The sequence below is a fragment of the Phacochoerus africanus genome, chromosome 2 (assembly GCF_016906955.1).
Source record: "Phacochoerus africanus isolate WHEZ1 chromosome 2, ROS_Pafr_v1, whole genome shotgun sequence".
NCBI lineage: Eukaryota > Metazoa > Chordata > Mammalia > Artiodactyla > Suidae > Phacochoerus > Phacochoerus africanus.
Genome location: NC_062545.1, coordinates 238,248,935 through 238,271,575, shown reverse-complemented (window position 1 = coordinate 238,271,575; position 22,641 = coordinate 238,248,935). Strand labels below are relative to the sequence as shown.

The 22,641-nt window shown below is 45.0% G+C and overlaps 2 protein-coding genes across 3 annotated transcripts in view; both read right to left on the bottom strand.

Moving 5' to 3' along the window:
* The window catches only part of RUSC2 (RUN and SH3 domain containing 2), a 56,674-nt gene extending 54,976 nt beyond the window's left edge, over nucleotides 1–1,698 (bottom strand). For both annotated transcript variants that reach the window (XM_047767859.1, XM_047767858.1), the window contains exon 1: nucleotides 1,406–1,698. The gene's annotated coding sequence lies outside the window, so the exon portion shown is untranslated. The remainder of the gene's footprint in view (nucleotides 1–1,405) is intronic.
* Nucleotides 1,699–11,808: 10,110 nt separating this feature from the next.
* The window catches only part of LOC125120834 (phospholipid-transporting ATPase FetA-like), a 97,611-nt gene continuing 86,778 nt past the window's right edge, over nucleotides 11,809–22,641 (bottom strand). Inside the window, exons 19-27 of the mRNA XM_047769243.1 lie at nucleotides 20,811–20,916; nucleotides 20,283–20,430; nucleotides 19,533–19,716; nucleotides 17,829–18,052; nucleotides 16,177–16,260; nucleotides 14,353–14,598; nucleotides 14,044–14,182; nucleotides 12,818–12,948; nucleotides 11,809–12,721 (exon numbers count right to left, since the gene is read on the bottom strand). Of these exons, the coding sequence (XP_047625199.1) occupies nucleotides 12,548–12,721; nucleotides 12,818–12,948; nucleotides 14,044–14,182; nucleotides 14,353–14,598; nucleotides 16,177–16,260; nucleotides 17,829–18,052; nucleotides 19,533–19,716; nucleotides 20,283–20,430; nucleotides 20,811–20,916 (1,436 nt within the window). The 3' untranslated portion in view covers nucleotides 11,809–12,547. The remainder of the gene's footprint in view (nucleotides 12,722–12,817; nucleotides 12,949–14,043; nucleotides 14,183–14,352; nucleotides 14,599–16,176; nucleotides 16,261–17,828; nucleotides 18,053–19,532; nucleotides 19,717–20,282; nucleotides 20,431–20,810; nucleotides 20,917–22,641) is intronic.

The window sequence follows — 22,641 nt, the reverse complement described above, 5'->3', positions numbered from 1 at the left end:
TTTCAGCTCTCTGTTCTTAGAGAATAACATCTTTAAAAGGCCTATGTTCTTATTTACTACAGATATGTCCACAAAGTGGTAATCCCTGCCCCATTCCGGTCTACTGAGATATAAATGGCCCATATATGGCCTGATCATACCGTAGCAGTATGTAGGAATCTTTGAATATTTCTCACACTAGGCCAGCCTGGGATTTCTATTCCAGTGGGGGTGGGGAAGAGATGTACTCAAGAACTAAAGGGTAAAATAGCTGAGATCCTTTATTCCTCCAACCTGTCCCGAAGCACCAGCAGACCAGTTACACCAAGTCGGATTTAAAGGCTGTAGTTAGCCTCCACAATTCTTCCCTAGAGGGAGCAGCCAGTCTCTGGAGCAGAGGATCGGGTAGGGATCATCCCGGCAAAGCTCTCTCAAGATTATCTGGCAGCCTCTAAAGGCAATGACCAGTAAAAATTCCCGGGCCATGACTTTGGTAAACAGAACATAAAGGGAAAACCGCTGATATGTAGAGGCTCCTATATAAAAGAAATCAGACGCATGAATTGAAAACTGCATATATTCAGTTCTATGCTCCCAATGAGTGCAAGTAGCCCTCCAGATTGCCCCCCCCCCCCCCCCCCCCCGGTCAAGTAGGTAGTGATATTTTCCCCTCTAAAGCACTCTGCCTCACAGTCTCTGCATTGGGCTCGTTCACCCACCCATCATACATTTACTGAATGCTACCATGTGCCAGGCACTGTGCTGGGCGTTGTAGATAAAAATGAACAGTGAATGGTTCTTGCCTTCAGAGCTGTCCCCTGATGTCCTCAGGGCCAGCTTGGCAAGCCCAAGCCAGCCCTGGGCAACAGGATGACAGCGCCCTTCGCAGCAGGTTAAGAGTGGTGGCAGGGGGCTGGCAAAGCTGCCAGGCCAAAGGTTTTCTCAAGGTAAAACTGGACGCAGATACCAGCTTGGCAACCAGGGGCCAAAAGGGAGGAGGGCGCAAAGGACCCGGGCTGGGTGCTGGGCTACCGCGCTACCGCAGGGCGGTCACAGGAGATGCGGTACAACGATGACTACTGGGCACGAGTCAACTGAGGGGGTGTCTCCGAAGGGCAGTTTGAGAGACGGTTGGCTTGGAGCTGGGGAGACGCCTGAAAGGATGGTTGGTCCTGGGTGTCTGAGGGTTCAGTGGACCGCGGAGCTGAAGGGTCAGGGCAGTGTGAAGATGGAGCTTGCTCGAGGGGGTCGGAGAAGATGCGAGGGAGGGTGGGCCTGAGGGAACCAGGGGGAAAGGCTGAGCGTCCGGGCGGGGGCGCTAAGGGCTGGATAGGTGGGCCTTTCTCCTAAAGGATCATTTGCAACGGGAAGGCAGTGGGTCTCCGGGACTCCGCCCGCCTCCAGGTTTCTCGCCTCAGCGTCCTACCTGATTTCTCGCCTCACTGTGCTCCCACGGCGAAGGCGGCGACGTAGTCTCGAGCACTCCAAGGGTCGCGTTGCAGCCGGGACAAGCAGGCGTCCCCCGCCTCTCTAGACAGCTTGGTAACGCCCGCTACCCCCTGCAGCTGTGGCGCTGATGGTCCAACCCGAGTCTCCCTCATGCCGCCCCTCAGGACGACCCGTGGTTCGGTCCGCTGGGCCAGCGAGGGCTCGCCCACCGCCCCTGCTCCCGCTGCAATAGGCGCAACGGGTCACGCGCAGTGCTTTCCCGCGAGGGGGGCGGTGAGGCTTTGGCTGTGGACCCGCCCTCTGCGGCTGGCGCCCCGCCCCTTCGGGTGGTGCCGGGTTAAGAGCACTGCCTGGTGCTGGAACCCAGAGAACCTTCGCGCAGCTTTAACAGCCTGTGGAAGGGAGGTGCATTTGTGCCCCCACCTTTGGCTGAGGCCTCGATTCTCTGCCTGACACCGGGTGGAACCTCTTGGGAAAACCAGAAAAAGAACTAAAGCCTGATCTCAGCCGGGACCGAGTGAACTAGAATCACCTGTGGGGTGGAGTAGGGGTTGGGTGGTGCGGCAGGCTTTGGTTTATTTTTTTGTTTATTTATTTATTTATTTCTGTGATTGGGGCTTATGGAAGGTCTTGGGCCAGGGAATGAATCTAAGCTACAGCAGTGACCAGAACTGCTGCAGTGACAATACTGGATCCTTAACCCTCTCTGTTGCAGGAGAACTCCCAGGCTTTGATATTTTTTAAAGTATCCATTGTATAGCCAGGGTAAAGAAAAACCTGGTAAAATCTAGAATGGACAAAGACTCCTTCAGCCAAAAATTTAGTCAGGCTGAGTCTGCCCCCGGGGGTTAGGCTCATCTTTGGGCTTCTCTCTGTGTTCCTGTACAATGCAGTTTGACCAAGGATCCCTCTAAATCAGTTTGTTGAAAAATCCAACACCCTTGGTATCTGACCACCTTTGATATTTTAGCACCTTGGTCTGCCTCCAGCAAAAATTCTTTTTTGAGTTGGTCTACTAAGAATCCCCCTTATTCCTGATGTTTCTTCTTGGTAACTGCTATGATCATATCCCTCCAAAATTTATATGTTAAAATCCTAACCTGCAAAGATTAGGTGGGGCCTTTGGTAAGTGATTAGGTCTTGAGGAGCACACGGGATTAGGATTAGTGGTTTTATAGATCTCATAGAGCTCCCTAGCCCAATCCTCCAGGTGAGAAGTCTGTGACAAGAGGGCACTTAGCAACCCAGTCTCCAGAACTGTGAGAAATTTGTCTATAAACTACTCAGTTTGAAGTGTTTTATTATAGCAGCCTGAATTGACGAAGGCTATAGTTTTCCACCCACTGACCTCTACCACTACTCTGTTTCTGGGCTGATAAATTACCATTGTCTTTGTTGGGGTCCGAGTTGAACTCAATCTGTCCACCACTGCAACACTCCACTGCAGTGGTCTCCACCTACTCCATGGTTCCACCCCGCTACTTAAAGTATGCCTTACTACTCTTTAACAAGTGTCATGAATAATTTTTTTGGGGGGGACTTCCCGTCGTGGTTTAGTGGTTAACGAATCCGACTAGAAACCATGAGGTTGTGGGTTCGATCCCTGGCCTTGCTCAGTGGGTTAAGGATCCGGCATTGCTGTGAGCTGTGGTGTAGGTTGCAGATGCGGCTTGGATCCCACATTGCTGTGGCTCTGGCGTAGGCCAGTGGCTACAGCTCCGATTTGACCCTTAGCCTGGGAACCTCCATATGCTGTGGGAGCGGCCCAAGAAATGGCAAGAAGACCAAAAAAAAAAAAAGTTTTTCTTTCTTCCTCTTTTTTTTTTGTCTTTTTAGGGCCACACCCATGGCATATGAGGTTTCCAGGCTAGGGGTCGAATGGGAGCTACAGCTGCTGACCTACACCACAGCCACAGCAATGCAGGATCCAAGCCGCATCTGTGACTTACACCACAGCTCATGGCCACCCCGGATCCTACCCACTGAGCAAGGCCAGGGATTGAACCCATGTCCTTATGGATACTAGTCGGGTTTGTTAACTGCTGAGCCATGACAGGAACTCCTTTTTTTTTTTTTTTCTTTGGTGTTTTTAGGGCTGCACCCGTAGCACATGGAAGTTCCCAGGTTAGAGGCAGAATTGGAGCTACAGCTGCCGGCCTACACCACAGCCACAGTATGCCAGATCCAAGCTGCATCTGTGACCTACACTGAAGCTTGTGGCAACACTAGATCCTTTAACCCACTGAATGAGGCCAGGGATCAAAGCTGCATCCTCAAGTATACTAGTCGGATTCTTAACCTGCTGAGCCACAATGGGAACTCCAGTAATTTTTCCTTTAAGCAGAACTCATACACTTCCTGCTCCTAGGCAGGGTGTATGTGGGACGCTGAGGATTCTGTTGTCTTCTATCCAGAGAAGGGTGGGCTCTGGTGGTCATTAAACAAACAGTTATTAGAACCCCTGTAGGGTTCTGTGAAAGAGTTAGAGACTAAGGCCCTGTGCTCTAGGCACTCACAGGCTTATTGGGTCACAGTCAAGGAAACAGGTAATATGTCATACTGTATAATGCGTTCTCAGGCTTCACAAAAGTAATGTGAGCTGAGCTTTGAAAAATGGGAGGTAAAGGGTGTGCAGGAATCAGTATGTTTAAAAGAACAAAGGGGCAATATAACTGATATGATTGAGATGTTGGACACAATGGAGACAGCACAGCAGGGATGGTCAGGGGTGTGATCAGGAAGAGCCTTCCAGGACATACTAAAGAGTTGGGACTCATCTGGTAAGCAGTGGAGAGACACTGCAGGTGGAGGAAAGAATGATAAATCAAATATGAATTTTAGAAATAAAATTTGGGGGACAAAGTGGAGAGGGCTAGGACTAGCAAGGAAGATCAATAAAGAACTGCATGTTGGAGTTCCCGTCGTGGCGCAGTGGTTAACGAATCCGACTAGGAACCATGAGGTTGCGGGTTCGGTCCCTGCCCTTGCTCAGTGGGTTAATGATCCGGCATTGCCGTGAGCTGTGGTGTAGGTTGCAGACGCGGCTCGGGTCCCACGTTGCTGTGGCTCTGGCGTAGGCCGGTGGCTACAGCTCCAATTCAACCCCTAGCCTGGGAACCTCCATATGCCGCGGGAGCGGCCCAAGAAGTAGCAACAACAACAACAACAACAACAAAAAAGACAAAAGACAAAAAAAAAAAAAAAGAACTGCATGTTTGTATAGTCAGATGGTCCAGGGTGGGGACTTAACCTAAACTAGGCTAACTGGAATCCCTCCCCTGAGAATTTGGAACTGTGGGAGAGAGAACTACACACTATTCATGGTTAGACTTATAATGGACATTTGAGACCAGTAAGTGACTATCTTCTACTTGCCAAATGGCCTGAGTAGCAGAGAAAACCAATTTGCTGAGAAACATCAATCTGTTGCATAGAGAGGAGTCAAGTCTAGATATAAACTACTCTCCAGGTTCTTGGGACCTTCCAGCAGCTGGTTCTACTTCTTATTGAGGCCTCGCTTGATTCTTGCCCTGGGTTGATGACATATCCTTCTATCCATTCATATAGTCTCATTTTTAGCTTTAGCAAGTGTAGGTTATTTCCTGTTATTTATGTTAAGGGATAATTTTCAAAAAGGTAAAATCATGAGTCTTGTACACTATAAAATAAGTCTAAATTAAACTCTCTAACTGAGGGAACCAGTAAGACCCGAAGACTGGTTCAAATAAACATTTGACTTTTCGAAATGTAAATTCTCTACCAGACAAAATTAATTTGCATCATTGGGGAGAGGAAAATCATTTGCATTGTTATGGACAGAAATATTTTGCATTATCATCAGTATCAGAACAGAACTGAACTTTAGAAATCTCACTCTAGTAAGAGTGTGGATATTTAATTAGAGGAAGGTAAAGAGACCATTTAGGAGATTGTGGTAATTATGAGGAGAAACGAGAAGGTCTGAATTAGAGCAGTGGCTGAGGGTTTAAATAAGAGGAGACAGATTCAAGAGAGATATAGGGTACTGAATTTATACACTTAGTGATTAACTTAATGTGTCATTGGGAGATGAGGGGAAAGTAGATCAAAAAGTCTAGGATGACTCCCAGGATGCTCCAAATGCTGAATCTTCTCCAAAACTCTTTGTACATATCTTCGAAGATTTGGGGCTAGAATTGCAGGGAAATGTTGGGGCTAGGACAATGCTCCCTTGTTTCTCTGTTTCTGGCAATGGCAAATAGGTTATTTTCTCCACAAATTCTTAAAGAAAAAGAGGCAGAGTGAGCCAAATGATCCTGTGACCTCTCCCTGTTCCCAAAAAGCTGTAGATGAGGAACAAGTGTAAACCTGGCCTATGTAAGTTGGAACTACCTCTGTGTTTTTGCTATTGGCAGCTATTCCATCTAGCTCAAGTAAAACAGTAAAAAGATTTCATCACTGAACCTAATTTCAGAAAGCCCCTCGTGGGGTGCGCTTCTGTTTATCTTGTTTGTTTCTTTGTTTTTGGCTTCCTACGTGGCACATGTAAATTTCTAGGCTGGGGATCCAACTTGTGCTGCAGCAGCAACCCAAGTGGCTGTAGTGAAAATGAAGGATCCTTAACTCGATGCACCACAAGAGAACTCCAAGCTTGAGGGTTTGGTTTGGTTTGGTTTTTGGCTGTACCCTCAGAACCCAGAATTTCCTAGGCCAGGGATTGAACCCACAATGCAGCAGTGACCTGAGCAGCTGCAATGACAATGCCAGATCCTTAACCCACTGTGCCACAGGAAAACTCCTGGACATCTGCTTTATTCTTCCTTCTATAGACTACATAGACTATATACCTTGGCGCACATATCTTTATACTTACAGCAAGTCATGGACACTTTAAAATGGAGGCCCCCCTCCTGAAACTATATACCCTTTTAGCAACTGTTCTCATCACTGACATAGGTTCTCAGAATTCTAATTTCCAGAGACAGAAGACATATTGGGGTTATATATCCACTCTTGGCCAGTTGTGGCTAGGAGTAGTGGAGTCAACTGGCACAAACATGGCCACCTCGACCCACTCCATCATCAGGAGCTGTGAAGGAAGAGTCAGTCATCTATGGATTTAGGATCACTGAGTAAATCAGTAGACTTATTTGGTAAACCAGTGCCTGCATCTTTTGAGGCCAATCCACAAAGACCTTGGTTTTATCTTCAAAATATGTCCTTTATTCATCCACTTATTTCTTCACTGCTTCTACCCTAGTCTAAGCCACAACCATGCCATACCTGGACAACTGTAACTGCCTCCTCAGTAGTTTCCATGATGTCACGTTTGCACTCCTATTGTCCATAGCATAGCCTGAACAATCTTTTCAAACTGGGCTTAAAGCCCTCCACTGCTTCTCATCCTACCAATCTAACTATCCTTCCCTTTGCTCACCATATCCTGACCACATTAGGCTTCTGTTTCTTACATACAAAGCTTGCTCCTGTCTTAGGGACTTTACACTACTTACTGTCTGGAATGTCTTTCCATTAGATGGTTGCAGAGCTAGATCCTTGTAGTCATTTAAGTCTCATTTCATATGTTACTTCCTCAGAAAGTCCTTTTCTGGCCACCAAATATAAATTAGCTACTCCCCTCCCCTCACAGTCTCTCACTGTTATGGAAGCTACTATAATATCTTCACAGCACTTACTACCTGAATGATCTTATTTATGTTGTTATTGTCTCTTCTACTAGAAATGTGAACTCCATGATAGCAGAAACCTTTTTTGTTGTCTTTTAGTATAATTGCAGCATCCAGAACAGTGCCCAGATCGTGGTAGCCACTCAATAAATATCTGTTTTGTAGATGGATGAATGTGATGAAAAGGAGTGTGTGTGTTTGTGTATAATTGGAACTTCGAAAAAATGGGATTTGTGGGGCATGTATAACCATAAAACCATTTTGTTTTCAACTATTTTAACCCACTGCATGAGACTATACTTCATGAATTTTCTGGTCATTTTTAGGTAGCAATTAGTACTTGTTACTTTGTTTCATTTGAATAATTAAGATGTCTGGATTAATGAAATTTTTTTTTCTTTTCTTTTTTGTCTTTTTGCCGTTTCTTGGGCCGCTCCTGCGGCATATGGAGGTTCCCAGGCTAGGAATCCAAATGGAGCTGTAGCTGCCAGCCTACGCTAGAGCCACAGCAACACGGGATCCGAGCCGCATCTGCGACCTACACCACAGCTCACGGCAATGCCGGATCCTTAACCCACTGAGCAAGGGCAGGGATCAAACCCACAACCTCATGGATCTTAGTCGGATTCGTTAACCACTGCGCCATGACGGGAACTCCTGAAGTTATTTTTTAAACAGCAAACTTTAAAGCTTTTTCATCTATCAGCTTGGCCCTATTGCAGGTGGCCACATGCAGTGGGGTTTAGTAGATGTCTATCTTTGCAAGCAGCGTAGAGGGAGGAGAAGGGCATCACTTTTTTGTGTGTGTGTGTGTCATTTTAGGGCCTCACTAGCGGCATATTGAGGTTCCCAGGCTAGGGGTCGAATCGGAGCTATAGTGGCTCACCTATGCCAGAGCCACAGCAACACGGGATCTGAGCCATGTCTGCAACCTACGCTACAGCTCACAGCAAGGCTGGATCCTTAACCCACTGAGCAAGGCCAGGGATAGAGCCTGTGTCCTCATTGATGCTAGTCAGATTCGTTTCCACTGAGCCAATAGGGGAACTCCAGAAGAAGGTTATTATTTGACTAATACTGTCACAAACTAGTTTTAGTGTTTGGGAGGTAGCTAAAGCTAACTATTTCTTTTTTTCTTTTTCTTTTTTTTTCTTTTCTTTTTAGTGATTTCCTCCCTGCTGGTGGAGATATTTCTCCCATACTGAGTTACTTTAAGGTGGGTGAATTCAGCTCCTCTAGTTGATCATTTACAACTCCTAGAAATACCTAGGGGGAGTTCCTATTGTGGCTCAGTGCTAACAAATCAGATTAGTATCCATGAGCACGCGGGTTTGATCCCTGGCCCCACTAGGTGGGTTAAGGATCTGGTGTGGCCATGAGCTGTGGTTTAGGTCACAGAAGCAGCTTGGATCTGGTGTTGCTGTGGCTGTGGCGTAGGCTGGGCAAGTTCAATTAGACCCCTAGCCCAGAACTTCCATATGCCGTGGGTATGGCCCTAAAAATAAATTTCTAGGCAAATCAACTTTACTGAAGTATAATTTACATGCAATGAAATGCAGAGATTTATATATATACAGTTTGATGAGTTTTGACAAATATATATACCCAAGACACCACTTCCAAAATCAAGATACAGAAAATTTACTTCATGCCCTTAGACAGGCAGTCAATCCCAACTTCAGGCAACCTTCTATCTGTTTAGAAATCTCTAGGCATTTGACATATCCCCTGCTTCCTTCTGCTGAAGTCTCCCCAGCCTTTCAGATGTTCTCCCTGACAAGATAAAGAAACCCTAACTAGGTTTCTTACATGGCTCAAAACTGATCTATGGGTAGCAGCCACAAATCCCTTGTCCTAAAAAATAATGGCAACTTCGCCATAACTACTGCTCCTTGCTCTGTCATAGAACAGATAGTTAATTGTTCTCTTGCTTTTTAGTTTTTCCAGGTATGAGTTCTCTGTGTCCCCTAAATACATTAATCATAACAATCTTGGGAAGTAATTTCCTTATAACTCTTTCAACTTGAACTAAAGTGGGGGTGGGGGTTGAACTGAAGCCCACTAGTAATTCTCTCCAAAGATCCCTTTTCAATGTCTGAATTTCTCAAGGTAGGTAAGGTAATTTTAACCTTATTTTTCACACTCCCTTTTTTTGTAAGTCTTGCATGGTTATCTAACACCTCACTTTGGAAAGTGGCATCTGCTATCTTAAAGCCCAGGGAGAGACTAAGATTTGAATCTCCCAAGATGCATATGAACCACCAGGGAGGATGGTAATTGTTCAGGAGCTTTGGAGGATATTTTTGGTTCAAACTGTATTTTTACAAATGCTCTAGATGAGTGACTATGAGACACCACATTTCATAAGAAGAGATCTATAAAGTGTAACTGGGAACTAGAAACTTAAGAATAAGATTCATATTGAAAGGACAAGGTAAGAGAAAAGTTTAGTAAAAATAAAGGGTAGTATTACTTACTAATTGAAAAACATTAATAATCTAAGTGCTAGCATTCTGCTTAGTTATAGGAATAAAAACTGAAACAAAATTCTCCTCCTCAAGGAGATCATCATGACCCAGCAGAGTCGAAAACCACAATAAAACAGGCAGGGGAGTGGTAATACACTGAAATCTTGGGAGCCAAAAATAAGAGAAATGTATAAGGTGTTCTAGGGCAAAGAAGAGGCACCCAGCTCAGAACAGGAAACTGGGTGTCAGTGAGGGCTCCCAGAGGAAGTGGCCAAAGCTGCTGAGAGTGAAGATCAGATAGACATTAGATCGACAAAGGAAAGAATACATTCTAAGAGGAGAGAGCAGAGGCACAGTGGCTTCTGAAGGCAATGGAACCTTTGAGGGATTGCACATAATTTGGTATGGCAGAAATGAAGGCATGTGCAGTGGCAACAAAGCTGGAGAGATAGGCAGCACCAAGGCAGGAAAGCTATGATGAGTCACTAAAGGATTTAAAACTGGCAAATGACATGATCTTATGTGCGCTTTTGAAAGATCACTCTCTGTGGTGTGGGTCATGGATTGGGAAGCAGCAGAATCAGGGAGACCTGAGAGGAAGAGGATGTTGGCATAAACTAGGCAAGAAACATGAAATCAATAAACTTGGGAACAAAGAGGAAGGGAAAGACTTGAAGACATTTCTAAGACAGAGCATATGAAACTTGGTAACAGAATGGATTGGATTAGAGGAATGGAAGAGAGCTGTTCAGAAAGACTTTTCAGGTTTTTGATTTGAGCTACTGGGTGATGGTGCCATTTGGGGAAACAAGAAAAACAGAGAAGAAAATTTCAATATTCTTTCATTTCATTGTTTATTCAACAGGCATTTATTAAAGACCCATTATATGCTGTGAATAGACAAGTAAATCAATGATCACAATGCCCTGTGATAAGTGTCACTGACAGAGAAATACACAGAGGAGAAACTGAATAAACAGGACAGGTATATAAGTCATATTGAGGAATCAGGGTAAGCTCTTGGAGGAGACAATGCCTAATCTGAGTTTTTAAAAACTCAAGTGAAATTGTCATAACATAAAACACTCTCATAACTAAAGTATACAATTCAGTGGCATTTAGTACCTTCAAAATATTGTTCAACTATCGCCTCTATCTAGTTCCAACTACTTTGAGTTTTGAAGGGTGACTAGGAGTTTGCTGGATGAAGAAGGGGGTAGCACTTTAGGATATGAGAACAGCATGTATGACGACATGAAGAGCAGAAATAGAATGACTGGAGTGAGTGCAGATGATGGAAAAGCAGAAGACAAGGCTAGAGAGGTCCCAATAATAAAACAACCCAATTTTAACCTGATTCAAGAGGCATGCAAAGTTCTTAAAAGAATTCTAAGCTGGGGCTTGACATGATCAAGTTTGCTATTCCAAAAGATTACTCTGGAAATGGTGCTGGAGATACTTTAGATAGGGGAAAACCAGGAAGATGAATGGGGAGCTTTTATGCATTAATTCAGATGGAAAATGATCAAAGTCTGAACAAGGGCAATGGTAGTAATAATGGAGGGAACTAAAAACAAGACATAATGAAAATGCCAAATTTACATGACTTGATGACTTATTAGACCTCAAACCATATAGGAAGAGTATAGTCTGATTCCCATCATTCTGCCTTGGATGACAGGGATGATGGTAGTGAAATCCTGGGAGGAAATTTTTGGGGAAAATATTTAATATAGGTTGGTGAGTTTCCCAAGAGTCAACGAAGAAAAGGGTCTTAAGAGTCAGTTTAATAAATGGATCTGGATCTCCAAAGAAAGATCTAGAATAAAGAGTTGAGAATATTCTTTCTGTTGTAAATAGAGTCATAGTTTGAAGTCACTCAGGAAAAGTGTACAGGGAAAGATGGGCAGAGAACCTAGGACTGAGATTTGAGAACTAATATTTAAGGTGTGCAAAGATGAGCTATGTGGTTAAAAGATGTGGCCATATTGAGGCCAAGATAGAGTTTAGCATTAGGGAGAAGAGAAGTGGAATGAAAATGAGAAAGTGGAGAAAGATGGAGTAGGGGGAGGGAAATACTGGTCTTATTTGAAAGGGGGAGAGTGTTGGGGGGTGGGTCTATAGACCAATGATATTGTTTGGACTGAGTTATTATCACTGGGGCCCCAAAACACCATACACATCTCTTCACTCCAAAATAAATACTTTATTACTTAACTATAAACTTAGAAACAATTCCCAAGTACATAGGGTTTCTTCTCAAAGTAATTTTATGGAATGAAGACAAATGTTCACCAATTATGGCTTATTACCCTCAAGAAAAAATTTTTAAAAACCCTGCAGTCTCCTCCTCCTAGTTCTGAGGCCTGAAAAGGTGTCAGTTCTTGGGTCAAAGGGGTCAAGAAAGAAGGCAGCAAAATCTTGAGCTATTCGATCAAGACAGAAACCATCTCCTTTCATTTTTTTTTGGTCCAGTGACTTTCCTTTAGCTTATGAACAAATTTTCACAGCCGCCTCCTCCTTTTGCTACCCAGACCAGCAAAAGACTCACCCAGAATCCTTCAGATAAACCTGAGATGGGTGCTTTGGTAAATATGTTTGCAGAGCCCTGGCAAGGTTTTTGTTTGCTCTGGGTATGGGAAACAGGGCCCAAACAAGATTCTTAGGTCCTATTTTCATCTCCCTTCCCCACACTCCCCCTCTTCACCCATTATTTCCACATTTGCTTGTGTGGATTAAAACTTGGAAGAGTTGGTAGAAGGGAGGCCTGACATCGCTTTTTCTTGACAGGTGACTGGCGGCTCTTTCTTTACCTTTCCTTGCCTTACCTGGGTACAGCCTTCCAAGGAAGAGGCTGAGCCCCTGGAGTGAGAGTGGAAGAGCAGATTTATACCAGATTTCCAGGGACTCTAATCTCTCCTTACTAAATTGTGTGAATACAAGGGAGGAAGAGCAATGACTCCTTTGAAGTTTCCCTAAAGGCCTCTACTTTTTCTTGGGCAACTTGGTCTTCAGTGTCTTGCCAGAAGTGATGAGGGCCCCAAAGCCCTGTTTGTGGGAGAATGCATAGGCAGAACGCCGAGAACTTGGATGTTTCAGTTTGGTCCGGATCGGGGGTGGCAGTGGATGTCTCATGCAATGATGAATTCTGTCAATAATCTATAGCCAGAGCATGGGAGATAGAATTTTTATCCACAGAGGCAAAGACAAAGAGGGTCATGAATCATACCTGGCTAGATTCTCTGTTCCACTCACCTTGTCCACGCTGACAGGCCAGAATAGTGGTTTGAGAAATTGGTACCCAATCACAGGCAAGATACAGAGGACCATGCTGAGGATAACACTCAGCCACATTTGCGGCAGGTTCAGAGTATTCCTGGCCACACCTGTAAATAATGAGCCAGAAGGGGAAAGCCGGAACCAGAGCTGAGAGGAAGGGGGCTACCAGCCAGAACTTAGGTACCTCTTCAGTCCAAAGAAAAAGTTATTGATTTGGGGACAGTTTAGTCTCCTGAGAAATAACATAAATGTGAAAGAATTGCAGTGAGGTCCTTGGTGTAGCAAAATTACTGTGAATTTACATGCCTTTGTCTCCCTCTAAAGGCCAGGCAGGGCAGGGAGGTGGGGGTAGGTTATAGGAATCCTAGAGCATTGGCTTGGACACAAAAATGGGATAGAAGGTTTTGGAGGGGAAAAACAAGTGGCTTGACTAAAGGTAGGAACCATCTACAGCTACACATCTACTCCCTCTGTATTTTGCCCTCATTGGAGTGGAGATGAGAGAGAAAAATTAATATGGGAGACAAGAAGGCAGCAGGGCAGGCAGTTGGACTGGGAGCTAGGAGACCTAGATTTGAGTCATTTGATTTTTAAAAACCTCCAGTCTGGAGTTCCCGTCGTGGCGCAGTGGTTAACGAATCCGACTAGGAACCATGAGGTTGCGGGTTCGGTCCCTGCCCTTGCTCAGTGGGTTAACGATCCGGCGTTGCCGTGAGCTGTGGTGTAGGTTGCAGACGCAGCTCGGATCCCGTGTTGCTGTGGCTCTGGCGTAGGCCGGAGACTACAGCTCCGATTGGACCCCTAGCCTGGGAACCTCCATATGCCGCGGGAGCGGCCCAAGAAATAGCAAAAAGACAAAATAAATAAATAAATAAATAAAAATAAAATAAAAAATAAAAACCTCCAGTCTCTAAAATGGTGCCAATAATTCTTGCCCTGTATACCTCAAAGGACGCTTTTAAAGATCAAATTAGATAAGAAACTTGAAAATGTCTTAGAGACTCTAATAAGATAAAATATTTCCCCCCACCCAGCTAGATTTTGAATCCTCTTAGGGCTAAGACTGTATCTTAATCATATTTATATCCACAGAGCCTAATACATAGTAATAGCTGTTCAGTAAACATTTATTAAGCAAATATACTTGGTTCACACTCCCACCCCCACCTCCAGCCCCTGCCACACACTGGGCAGAATCTTACCTAGGAACTGGAAGACGTTGGGGAACATTAGGCATAAACCATCACTGTACAGGAAGAATAAGATGCAAAAGTAGAAACCCAGACTACCCCAGGTAAAGATGTGGCTTATCATCGTCCAGTAGGTTGTCTCCAGGGCAATCTGAAAAGCACCCTCTTATGTACAATGGTCTATAACCTGGGACCTATCAGCCACCTCCCTTCTCCAGTTTTGTAAAGGAGGATGCTTCCTTCCCACGTTCCTCCCTCCTCCTGCCCTCTCTTTCAAATAGGCTCCCCACCCAATCCCCCTTACCCCAACACCAGCCACACCTGTGTTGTGACCGCACAGAGCAAGGAGGTCTGCACAATCACGGAGAAGGACTGGTAGTCGGAGATTTCCTTCCCATCACTGCGCACTGAATTGTAAATGGCTCCCATAGGGATAAAGAACAGCACTAAGGAACTGTAGATCCCATGCACTAAGCACTTCACAAATTCCTTCTTGTTGAAATAGAGGTTGTGCTGGCCTGGCTCATACAGCTCTGGGAAACGTAAGCTCCATGTTTCATTCACATCCTGGAAGCACCAGAAGGTAAGGAGGAAGGCTCAGGTTCTCTCCATAGAAGGTCTCATCTCCATGAGAGTAAAGGCTTTTCCCCTCACTGAGTCTACTGTCAGGCTGCCTAGGAGCTTCCTCATGGATTACTTGAGAAGTGGAACCAGAGAATAGAGCAGTGACCACACACCCTTCCTGAACTCCCACTCTCTAGGCAAGTATCTAGGTGGTGGAAGAAAACTAGAGGGTCAAGATGGGGACTTAAGAAAGGGGGCAATTAGGATTGGGAGTAGCTGGGAGGACTAGAGCTTGGGATGGGGAGGCAATTGGGACATGAGCCCCCAGTTTTCAGTGTTCCTGTAGTTGAGTATTCTTTGTGTCAAAAGCCAGTGGAAGGCTGAGTAGTATTCCTTTGTGTATGTATACATCTTAATCAAATCATCTCTCGATGGTCATATAGGTTGTTTCCATGTCTTGGATAATGTGAGAAAAAAGAATGTATACATGGATGTGTAACTGGATCACCTTGCTGTACAGCAGAAAAGTGACAGAACACTGTAAACCAGCTATAAAGGAAAAAATAAAAATCATTATAAATGAAAAAAAAAACCATACCCCCCCAAAAAAACACAAAAAAACAAACAAATGAAAGCCAGTGGAAGGAAAGTGGGAAGCCAATAGGACCAGTTAGTCCCCTGAAGGTTTCTATGTTCTGTGATGCTCCTTCCATTCCTATAGCTGCCAGTGAACTCAGGTGAGGAAATTCTCAATGTGGATGACATTGGATCATCTTCATCCTAAATACAAAACTCTGGATAACAGAGCTTGAGGCTTGTTTTGAGAGTTGTGGGTCCTTAGAATTAAGACCACTGAAGGTGGATAAGACTGTTGAATGACATAGTTCTTATTTCTCGCTACTTTGAGACTGGTAGCTACTTCATGGAGAATTTTCCTTCCTACCCTGATGGAGACCAGGAACCATGATCCCATGATGTCCTCTTTTAGCTACTTTATTCCTCTTTGGAGGCTCCTTTTCTATTCCATGTGCCCAGGACTGGAGGCTGGGGTAGAAGAGGAGGGAGCGGTAGGGCACAGGACCCTCAATGCCCAGGGAATTTCTGAGAGGGACAGACGGTATCCCCTAGGCTGAATCCCTGTGACTCAAGGTATCATACCACTTTTCCCATGCTTGGCCTCAGGATTCTCACCTCGGGCTCCCTGGCTTACCTCATTCTCTTTCTCTGAGTGTCTCCTTTCTTGAAGCCTGTTGCTTTACCTAGTCCTGCCACAATAACTCTATTTCCTTTTGTACACACTCAATCTATGGCACAGCACAATTTCCATGGTTCTCTCCACAAAGGTAAAATTGACACAGGAAAACTTAGATTTCTAAACTGATGATTATTCTCTGTGGCAGAGGAATCTTTACTTTATCCAATGATACCTCTCCAGGTGATGAGCTCTCTTCCTTGCTCTAGAAATTATTCCATGTACACTTGACTTTGTAAAGCTTAGCTACTACTGTCCTCATTACTTAGGAATACTCTTCAAGGGCCCAGGGGCTTCAGCCCTGACTAGGAGGCTGCAGCTGTTCTTACCTGGTCAAAGAGACTCAAGCCCAGGACAGGGAGGGAGGTGTAGACCAGGTTGTAGAAAGTGATAAACCAGGTATCATAAACTGTCTGGAAGAATACCAAGGAGATTTCTTAGATCCCTCTATTCTCCCAAGTTTCAGTTCTACTTCCCAGGTCCAGGAGCACCCCTTCTGCCTTCCACCTACCCACCAGTATACTAACCTAGAGCAGGATTTGAATTTCAAAAAGCTGACTAAGGAGGCTGACCCCAGACTATTTGGTTGTACTCTGTTAAGATCCCTGGGTCCCAGGCTGGGCAAGGCCACAGCAAACGTGTTCGTTACCAGCCTGACAAGGCTGATTTCGACCAGCTCACCGTGACCTACCTATACTGCTCTTCCCTGCACAGAAAGGGCCCCAGAGAGGCTGCTAGGGAATGCTAGGTAACCCCTATGTTCCCAGGCATGTAAGCCTCTGGGCTCTTTATTTGTGTTATGGCATTCAGTAGTTTCCATAACATTGGACACTTTCTAATACTGGAAAGCAGAATAGATGCATTGAGCCTTTCCCAGCCAGGTAAGCCCCCAGGGAGGGCTCCTTTCTTTCCTAGCCACAAGAGGTCAGCAGTAACACATGTGTATATGCACACACACTTTCCACAAACCAGACTGGTTTTGTTAGACACTGGGAGTAGAAAAGTCTACTACTGTCTGCTGATTGGCCTGTTTCCCCTGGAGCCCAAGCCCTGGAGTAAAGGTCCCAAGATAATCATTCCTGAAGTTGTTTATCTTCAGGATTCCTTGAGAGATTCACAGGACAAGGGACTTCTCCTAGAACATCAATATCCAAGTGTCACCTCTCCCTACTACTGTGGGGGAGATTTCATTTTCATTACAGCAACAACGGGGTGTTTTTGGCAGGGTGATATGTCTGGGTAAGGAAGGAGAAGTAAAGGGAAGCTGTGTTTCCAAACACGACTACAGGTGAATGCCAGAACTGGCCTGCCTGGCAAAACCAAAGGCTCTTTGAAGCTTAGCCTATCCCATAAAGACTACTTTGGCTCCTTAAAAACAACAAAACTCCTAGAGTTCCCATCGTGGTTCAGTGGTTAACGAATCTGACTAGGAACCATGAGGTTGCGGGTTCGATCCCTGGCCTTGCTCAGTGGCTTAAGGATCTGGCGTTGCTGTGAGCTGTGGTGTAGGTTGCAGACGCGGCTAGGATCCCGCGTTGCTATGGCTCTGGCGTAGGCTGGTGGCTACAGCTCCAACTGGACCCCTGGCCTGGGAACCTCCATGTGCCACGGGAGCGGCCCTAGAAAAGGCAAAAAGACGAAACAAACAAACAACAAACAAACAAAAACCTCCTAAGATCCAGGCATCTCCTTCCTTCCAACCCCATTACATATGTTTGGAAATTTTAGTTCTCCGAGTCAGGGAAAAGATGGAAACATCTTATGGGAGAGTTCGTAGGAGTTAGGGCCAAGTAAGAGCCAGGATAAAAAGTTAGGGTTTAGAAACCTAAGGTTAGTATAAAGGTAAGAGATGAGATCAGCATGGGTGTAGCATGTGAAACACAGGTCTCTAGAGAAGAAAAGGGATCTGTGCTGGCTGAAGCAGGAGGTGGTTAGAGAAGACCCAGGTGACCAGAGTGGGGAATGCCACCTGACCTCCTACCTGTGCAGAGAACCCGCTGTAGAAGGCATACCAGAAGTGCACCAGAGTGAAGGCAAAGTTTTTGTAAAAGAAGTAGCTGAGAAACTTGCACATTCGGTTATAGGACCAGCGGCCATGGATGAAGAGTAGCCGCTGCAGATAGTGGAACTGGGAGAAGGCATAGTCACTGTTGAGCATGGCCTGCATTCCCTCCTGGCCACTGATGCCGACTCCGATGTGGGCAGCTGCAAAGAAACCCCAGAAACCTCTCAGCTACAGGGCTTGTTTTCTGGGCTCTCAGCCTGGGAAGTATAAAAGGGATGCTGAGGTCAGATACAAACCTCTTATTTTACATTTGAAAAGCAATGCTCAGCCCAGCTCAGAGTGGGACTTCTTACAGAGCCTCTTCTCCTTAATGGATAGCCCACCCCTCCCCCTCCCCCTCCCCGTCAGGAAACAGCTCCTTTATCTGCACTATGTTTTGGATGCTGCCACTCAAGAATGCCTCGTATAGGTAGCACTAGAAAACCGTTCTCGATGGACTTTGCACCTCCCATAGCCATCTGGGCTCTTCTCTACTACCCAGATGCTGAGGTAAAAATGTCTTGTTACCTCTTGAAGTCACTTAAATCAATTAAGTTGCAAGGTGGATGTCAATCTAACACAATATTTAATTACCTAAGTTTATCTAAGGAGCTAAAAATCAAACTGCTGTGAGGAATAAATGATGTTTACACTTTGTTAGTAAAAAAACAAGTTCTTCAGGAGGCTTAAGGTGATTTTTCTGAACAAAGCAACGATTATGCTTGATAGAAGATTAGACTTAAGTTTCTAAAAGTTTTAATTAGTCTGTTGTAGCATAGGCCAAATTCATTGCTCATGTAATCATGTAATTCATTGATTACGTTGCTTAACAGAATAATTAAAACTTCTAAAAAACTTTGGCCCTAAAAGCCAAAGAAGTTCTAGAAACTGGGGAAGAGAGCAAGAACATGTCCTAGTATTGAAGCTGAGGCTGGAATATCTGCTAGTGTTTCCGGTATGGGGAGAGAGCTTGGACTAGAGGACTGTTAGATGTTGTCCGTATCTCAGGAGACAACAGGGAACCACAAGTTGCTAGAAGCCAACAACATTCAGCTGAAATTAACATGGTTTTGGCCATTTGCTTCCACTACTCTGAAACATCAGTGAGTCTGCTATTCTTCTCTAGCCAGAGGAGTCAAGGCAAACTTGTGGGGATGCTGCCTCAGAGAGGAAAAGATCCCTGTATCAAGTGGCACAGCTAATTCCCTGGTTGGGCAGCCCTGTCTTCTGCCTAACATTGCTCAGCCTTTGAAAAAGGAAAAGACCATGACTCCTGCCCTCCTTTCTATGTGCTTTGATGCCTTCTCAGAAAGATGATATTGTAGTTGCACAGCCTGCTGTTCTGTGAATATACACATGTGTTCTTGCAGGAGCCAGGGTTATCTGTGTGTATATGAGTGCTGGGTACCTGAATCTGAATGTGTGCATGACTGGGATATGGGCTGATGTAATGATGTGTAAATAAGTGGGAATTCAGGTGTAGAGGAGCTTAAATGAAGTTGCAAAACAGTATATATATGGTACATATGATATGTAGGAGTGTGAACCTGCAACACAGTGCTACCCAGATCAGTCCCACCCATGGAAGAAGGAAAGGGTAAGCCCGTGATCGAGCACTATGGCCTCCCACCCCTCACATGCCTTTGATCATGCTGACGTCATTGGCCCCATCCCCGATGGCCAGAGTCACCACTTTCTTGTACCTCTTCACCAGCTCTACCACCTGGGCCTTCTGAAGGGGTGTCACTCGACAACAGATCACCCCCTTGCACATGCATGCCGTTCGCAGCAGATCCAGCTGTAGGTTCCCTTCTAGAGCGTGGGCCTGCAACACCAGGGAACATTCATATTTCAGGCTGCCCCCAAAGGCTCTCAGGACAGAACCTTCTTAGGCCCTTTCCTTCCCCTCCACACTCCCCTCTACAACATAGGTCAGGCAGAGCTGCTCCCAAAGTGCTCCACTCCCAAGGGAAGCCAAGCCCTCAAGTCGGTTCTAGGCATCTGCATATCTGATCCAGCCCCTAGTGGGAAAACAGTCCAGTCTTTCACTGGGTCAGATCAGTTGACTGGGTTATAAGGCCAAGAGACTTTTTGGAGGACCTGGTTCAGCTCAATCTGCGCCCTCTCCCACCCCGCCCCCATGTGATGGGCCACATCAGTAGTGAAGAATTTGGATAAGGAAGGAATATGCCCTTGGCATCTCTTTCCTCATTATTCCAGCCTAGAAAAGGGTGAGCAAAGTTGTCTGTCAGGCAACGGCATCTGAAGGGAAAGGAAACAGAATAACTCATGGAATAGAGGAAGGATTGTGAAATTTCCCTGAAGTGGGTTGGACCTAGGGAAAAGTTTCCTTGGAAGAGGAGAACAGAGTTGTAGGTTTGTATTGCCCACCAGACTGTAGCCACTGATGACCAAGCCATAGGTGCCATTGGGCACCTCCTCAGGTATTCTGAAAGGCATTTTCGGCTTTGTGGCTAGGTAACTGTTTATTGGGTCTGATTCCAGTAGACAGCCAGGTTTCATTTGGTCCCTTGCTGACCTAAAAGCCAAGAGTAATGGTTAGTGTTGACCTGAAGCCTCAGGGTTTAAGAAGGAAAATGTGTCCCAAAGTGAAAGTGGGCAAGGTGGATATAGAGCTTCTGCAAAGCACCAGTTAGGGCCACAGACCCGACAACCTCCTGAGACCTACCCTGCCTTAGGTCCCTGATCCTCTATACACAATCCTTCTCCACTCCTACATGCCAACTCCCTGAGCCCTATTGCTTCTTCACAAAATTCTCTCAAACATTTTAGGCTTTTTGTTTTCCCCTCCTCTCTTTCTTCTCTGTTCCTTCTGGTAATGTGGGGGGCCATATGGATGAGTAGCTGGGTGGGAAATCTTGGGTCCAGGGATGGGCTGTGGCAGTTCTCCCATCATACCTGAGTTCTTGCTGGACAGTTTCATTATCCTTGCCCTCCACGATAAATATCCCATCCATTTCATCATGAAATATGTTACAGGCATAGGCAATATTCACCGCAGTCTCTGCAGGGCAAGAGGGAACACAGCTCCCATTTTGGCTGGGACAGGGCCACTAGAGTGTACAGGTACAAGGGCCCTAACAGTGCTATGAAGCCTATATGTCCAAATTTGCCATGACTTCAGTCAAAGTATATTTTTCATGAGTCAATGGAGACCATATTTAAACATCCACAGGAAACTGTCTACCTGGTACAGACTTACAAGTTATTTATCAATAACTAGGATCATTCTGACTCAGCTTTCTCTACACAGCCTTCCCCTATTTCTTAAAGTAATTCCAGTCTGTATCCACTTCTCTAGGCAATCTGGATGTATTTCCTGGAACAGAACTGTGCCTGCTTCTACGCTAGATTTTTTTTTTTTTACAGTTGATTTTTTACAGATTTAAAAAAAATTTTTTTTGGTCAATTTAAATTATTTTAAAATTTAAGCTTAGAAACTGAAGAACTTTTTTTTTCTTTCTTTTTTGGCTGCCTGGAGGCATATGGAGTTCTCAAGCCAGCGATCAGATCTGAGACACAGTTGCAACCTATGCCGCTGCTGTAGCAACAGTCAATCCTTTAACTCACCATGCTGCCCCAAGGATCAAACCTGGGTCCTGAAGTCTATGCTAGATATTATGGGGGTACTAAGACATGGTGAGGTTGGAGTCTTCCCTTGGCATAAAGAGATCTGGAATTTGGGGGAGTTCCCATTGTGGCTCAGTGGTTAATGAATCCGACTAGGAACCATGAGGTTGCCGGTTCGATCCCTGGCCTCACTCAGTGGGTTAAGGATCTGGCATTGCCACGAGTGGTGGTGTAGGTCACAGATGCAGCTCAGATCCCTCGTTGCTGTGGCTGTTGCGTAGGCTGGTGGCTACAGCTCTGATTAGACCCCTAGCCTGGGAACCTCCATAAGCTGCAAGTGCAGCCCTAAAAGACAAAAAAAAAAAAAAAGAAAGAAATCTGGAATTTGGATTAAATTCATACCAAAGGTAAAAAATAATTAAGTCTTGAACCCTGGCTGCAGGTAGTATCAAAATTCAGAGGAGAGACTGCAATTGTCATAGAAACTTTCTTAGAGAAAGGCCTTAAAAGATGAGCAAGACTTGTTTAAGGGGGGCAAAATTTCAAATGAGGAAACAACCCAAACAGAGAGCCTAGAGTAGGAATTGATTAGGAACTAAAGGTAATGGTCACATATGGAAGGAGATAAGGTGTAGGTAGCAAGAGATTATCAAGGTCTTGAAGGCCAAACAATGGAGCCCGACTTTACCATGTGAAGTTGTTGTAGGTACCTGAGTACAGAGTAACATCATTAAAGCAGTATCTTTTAGGAAGATTAAGCTGATGGTTGTATGTAGGCTATACTGAAATTAATAAGAGCAAGAAACAGAGAGATCAGAATTCAGAAGTATAGCCAACAGGGGACAAAGGTTAAACTAGGGGGGTGGTATAGTTAAGTGGATTCTCAGAAGAACTGGTAGAACATGGTAAAAGAATAAATCTTTGGGACAACAGAGAATGTGAAAGACAACTCTAAAAGTTTTTTTAACTTGTGAGTTCCTGCATGATGGAGATCACATATGACTGACTCATCTCTGTGTCCTCAATGCCTAATACAGCATCTGGCATAAAGTACTAATATGCTTAGCAAACTGTACGCAAGACAGGGACTTCATCTGTATGAAGATGTCCTATAAGGATTTAACCTGGGTTGTAAAGTATTTGTCAAATAAATGGCTGA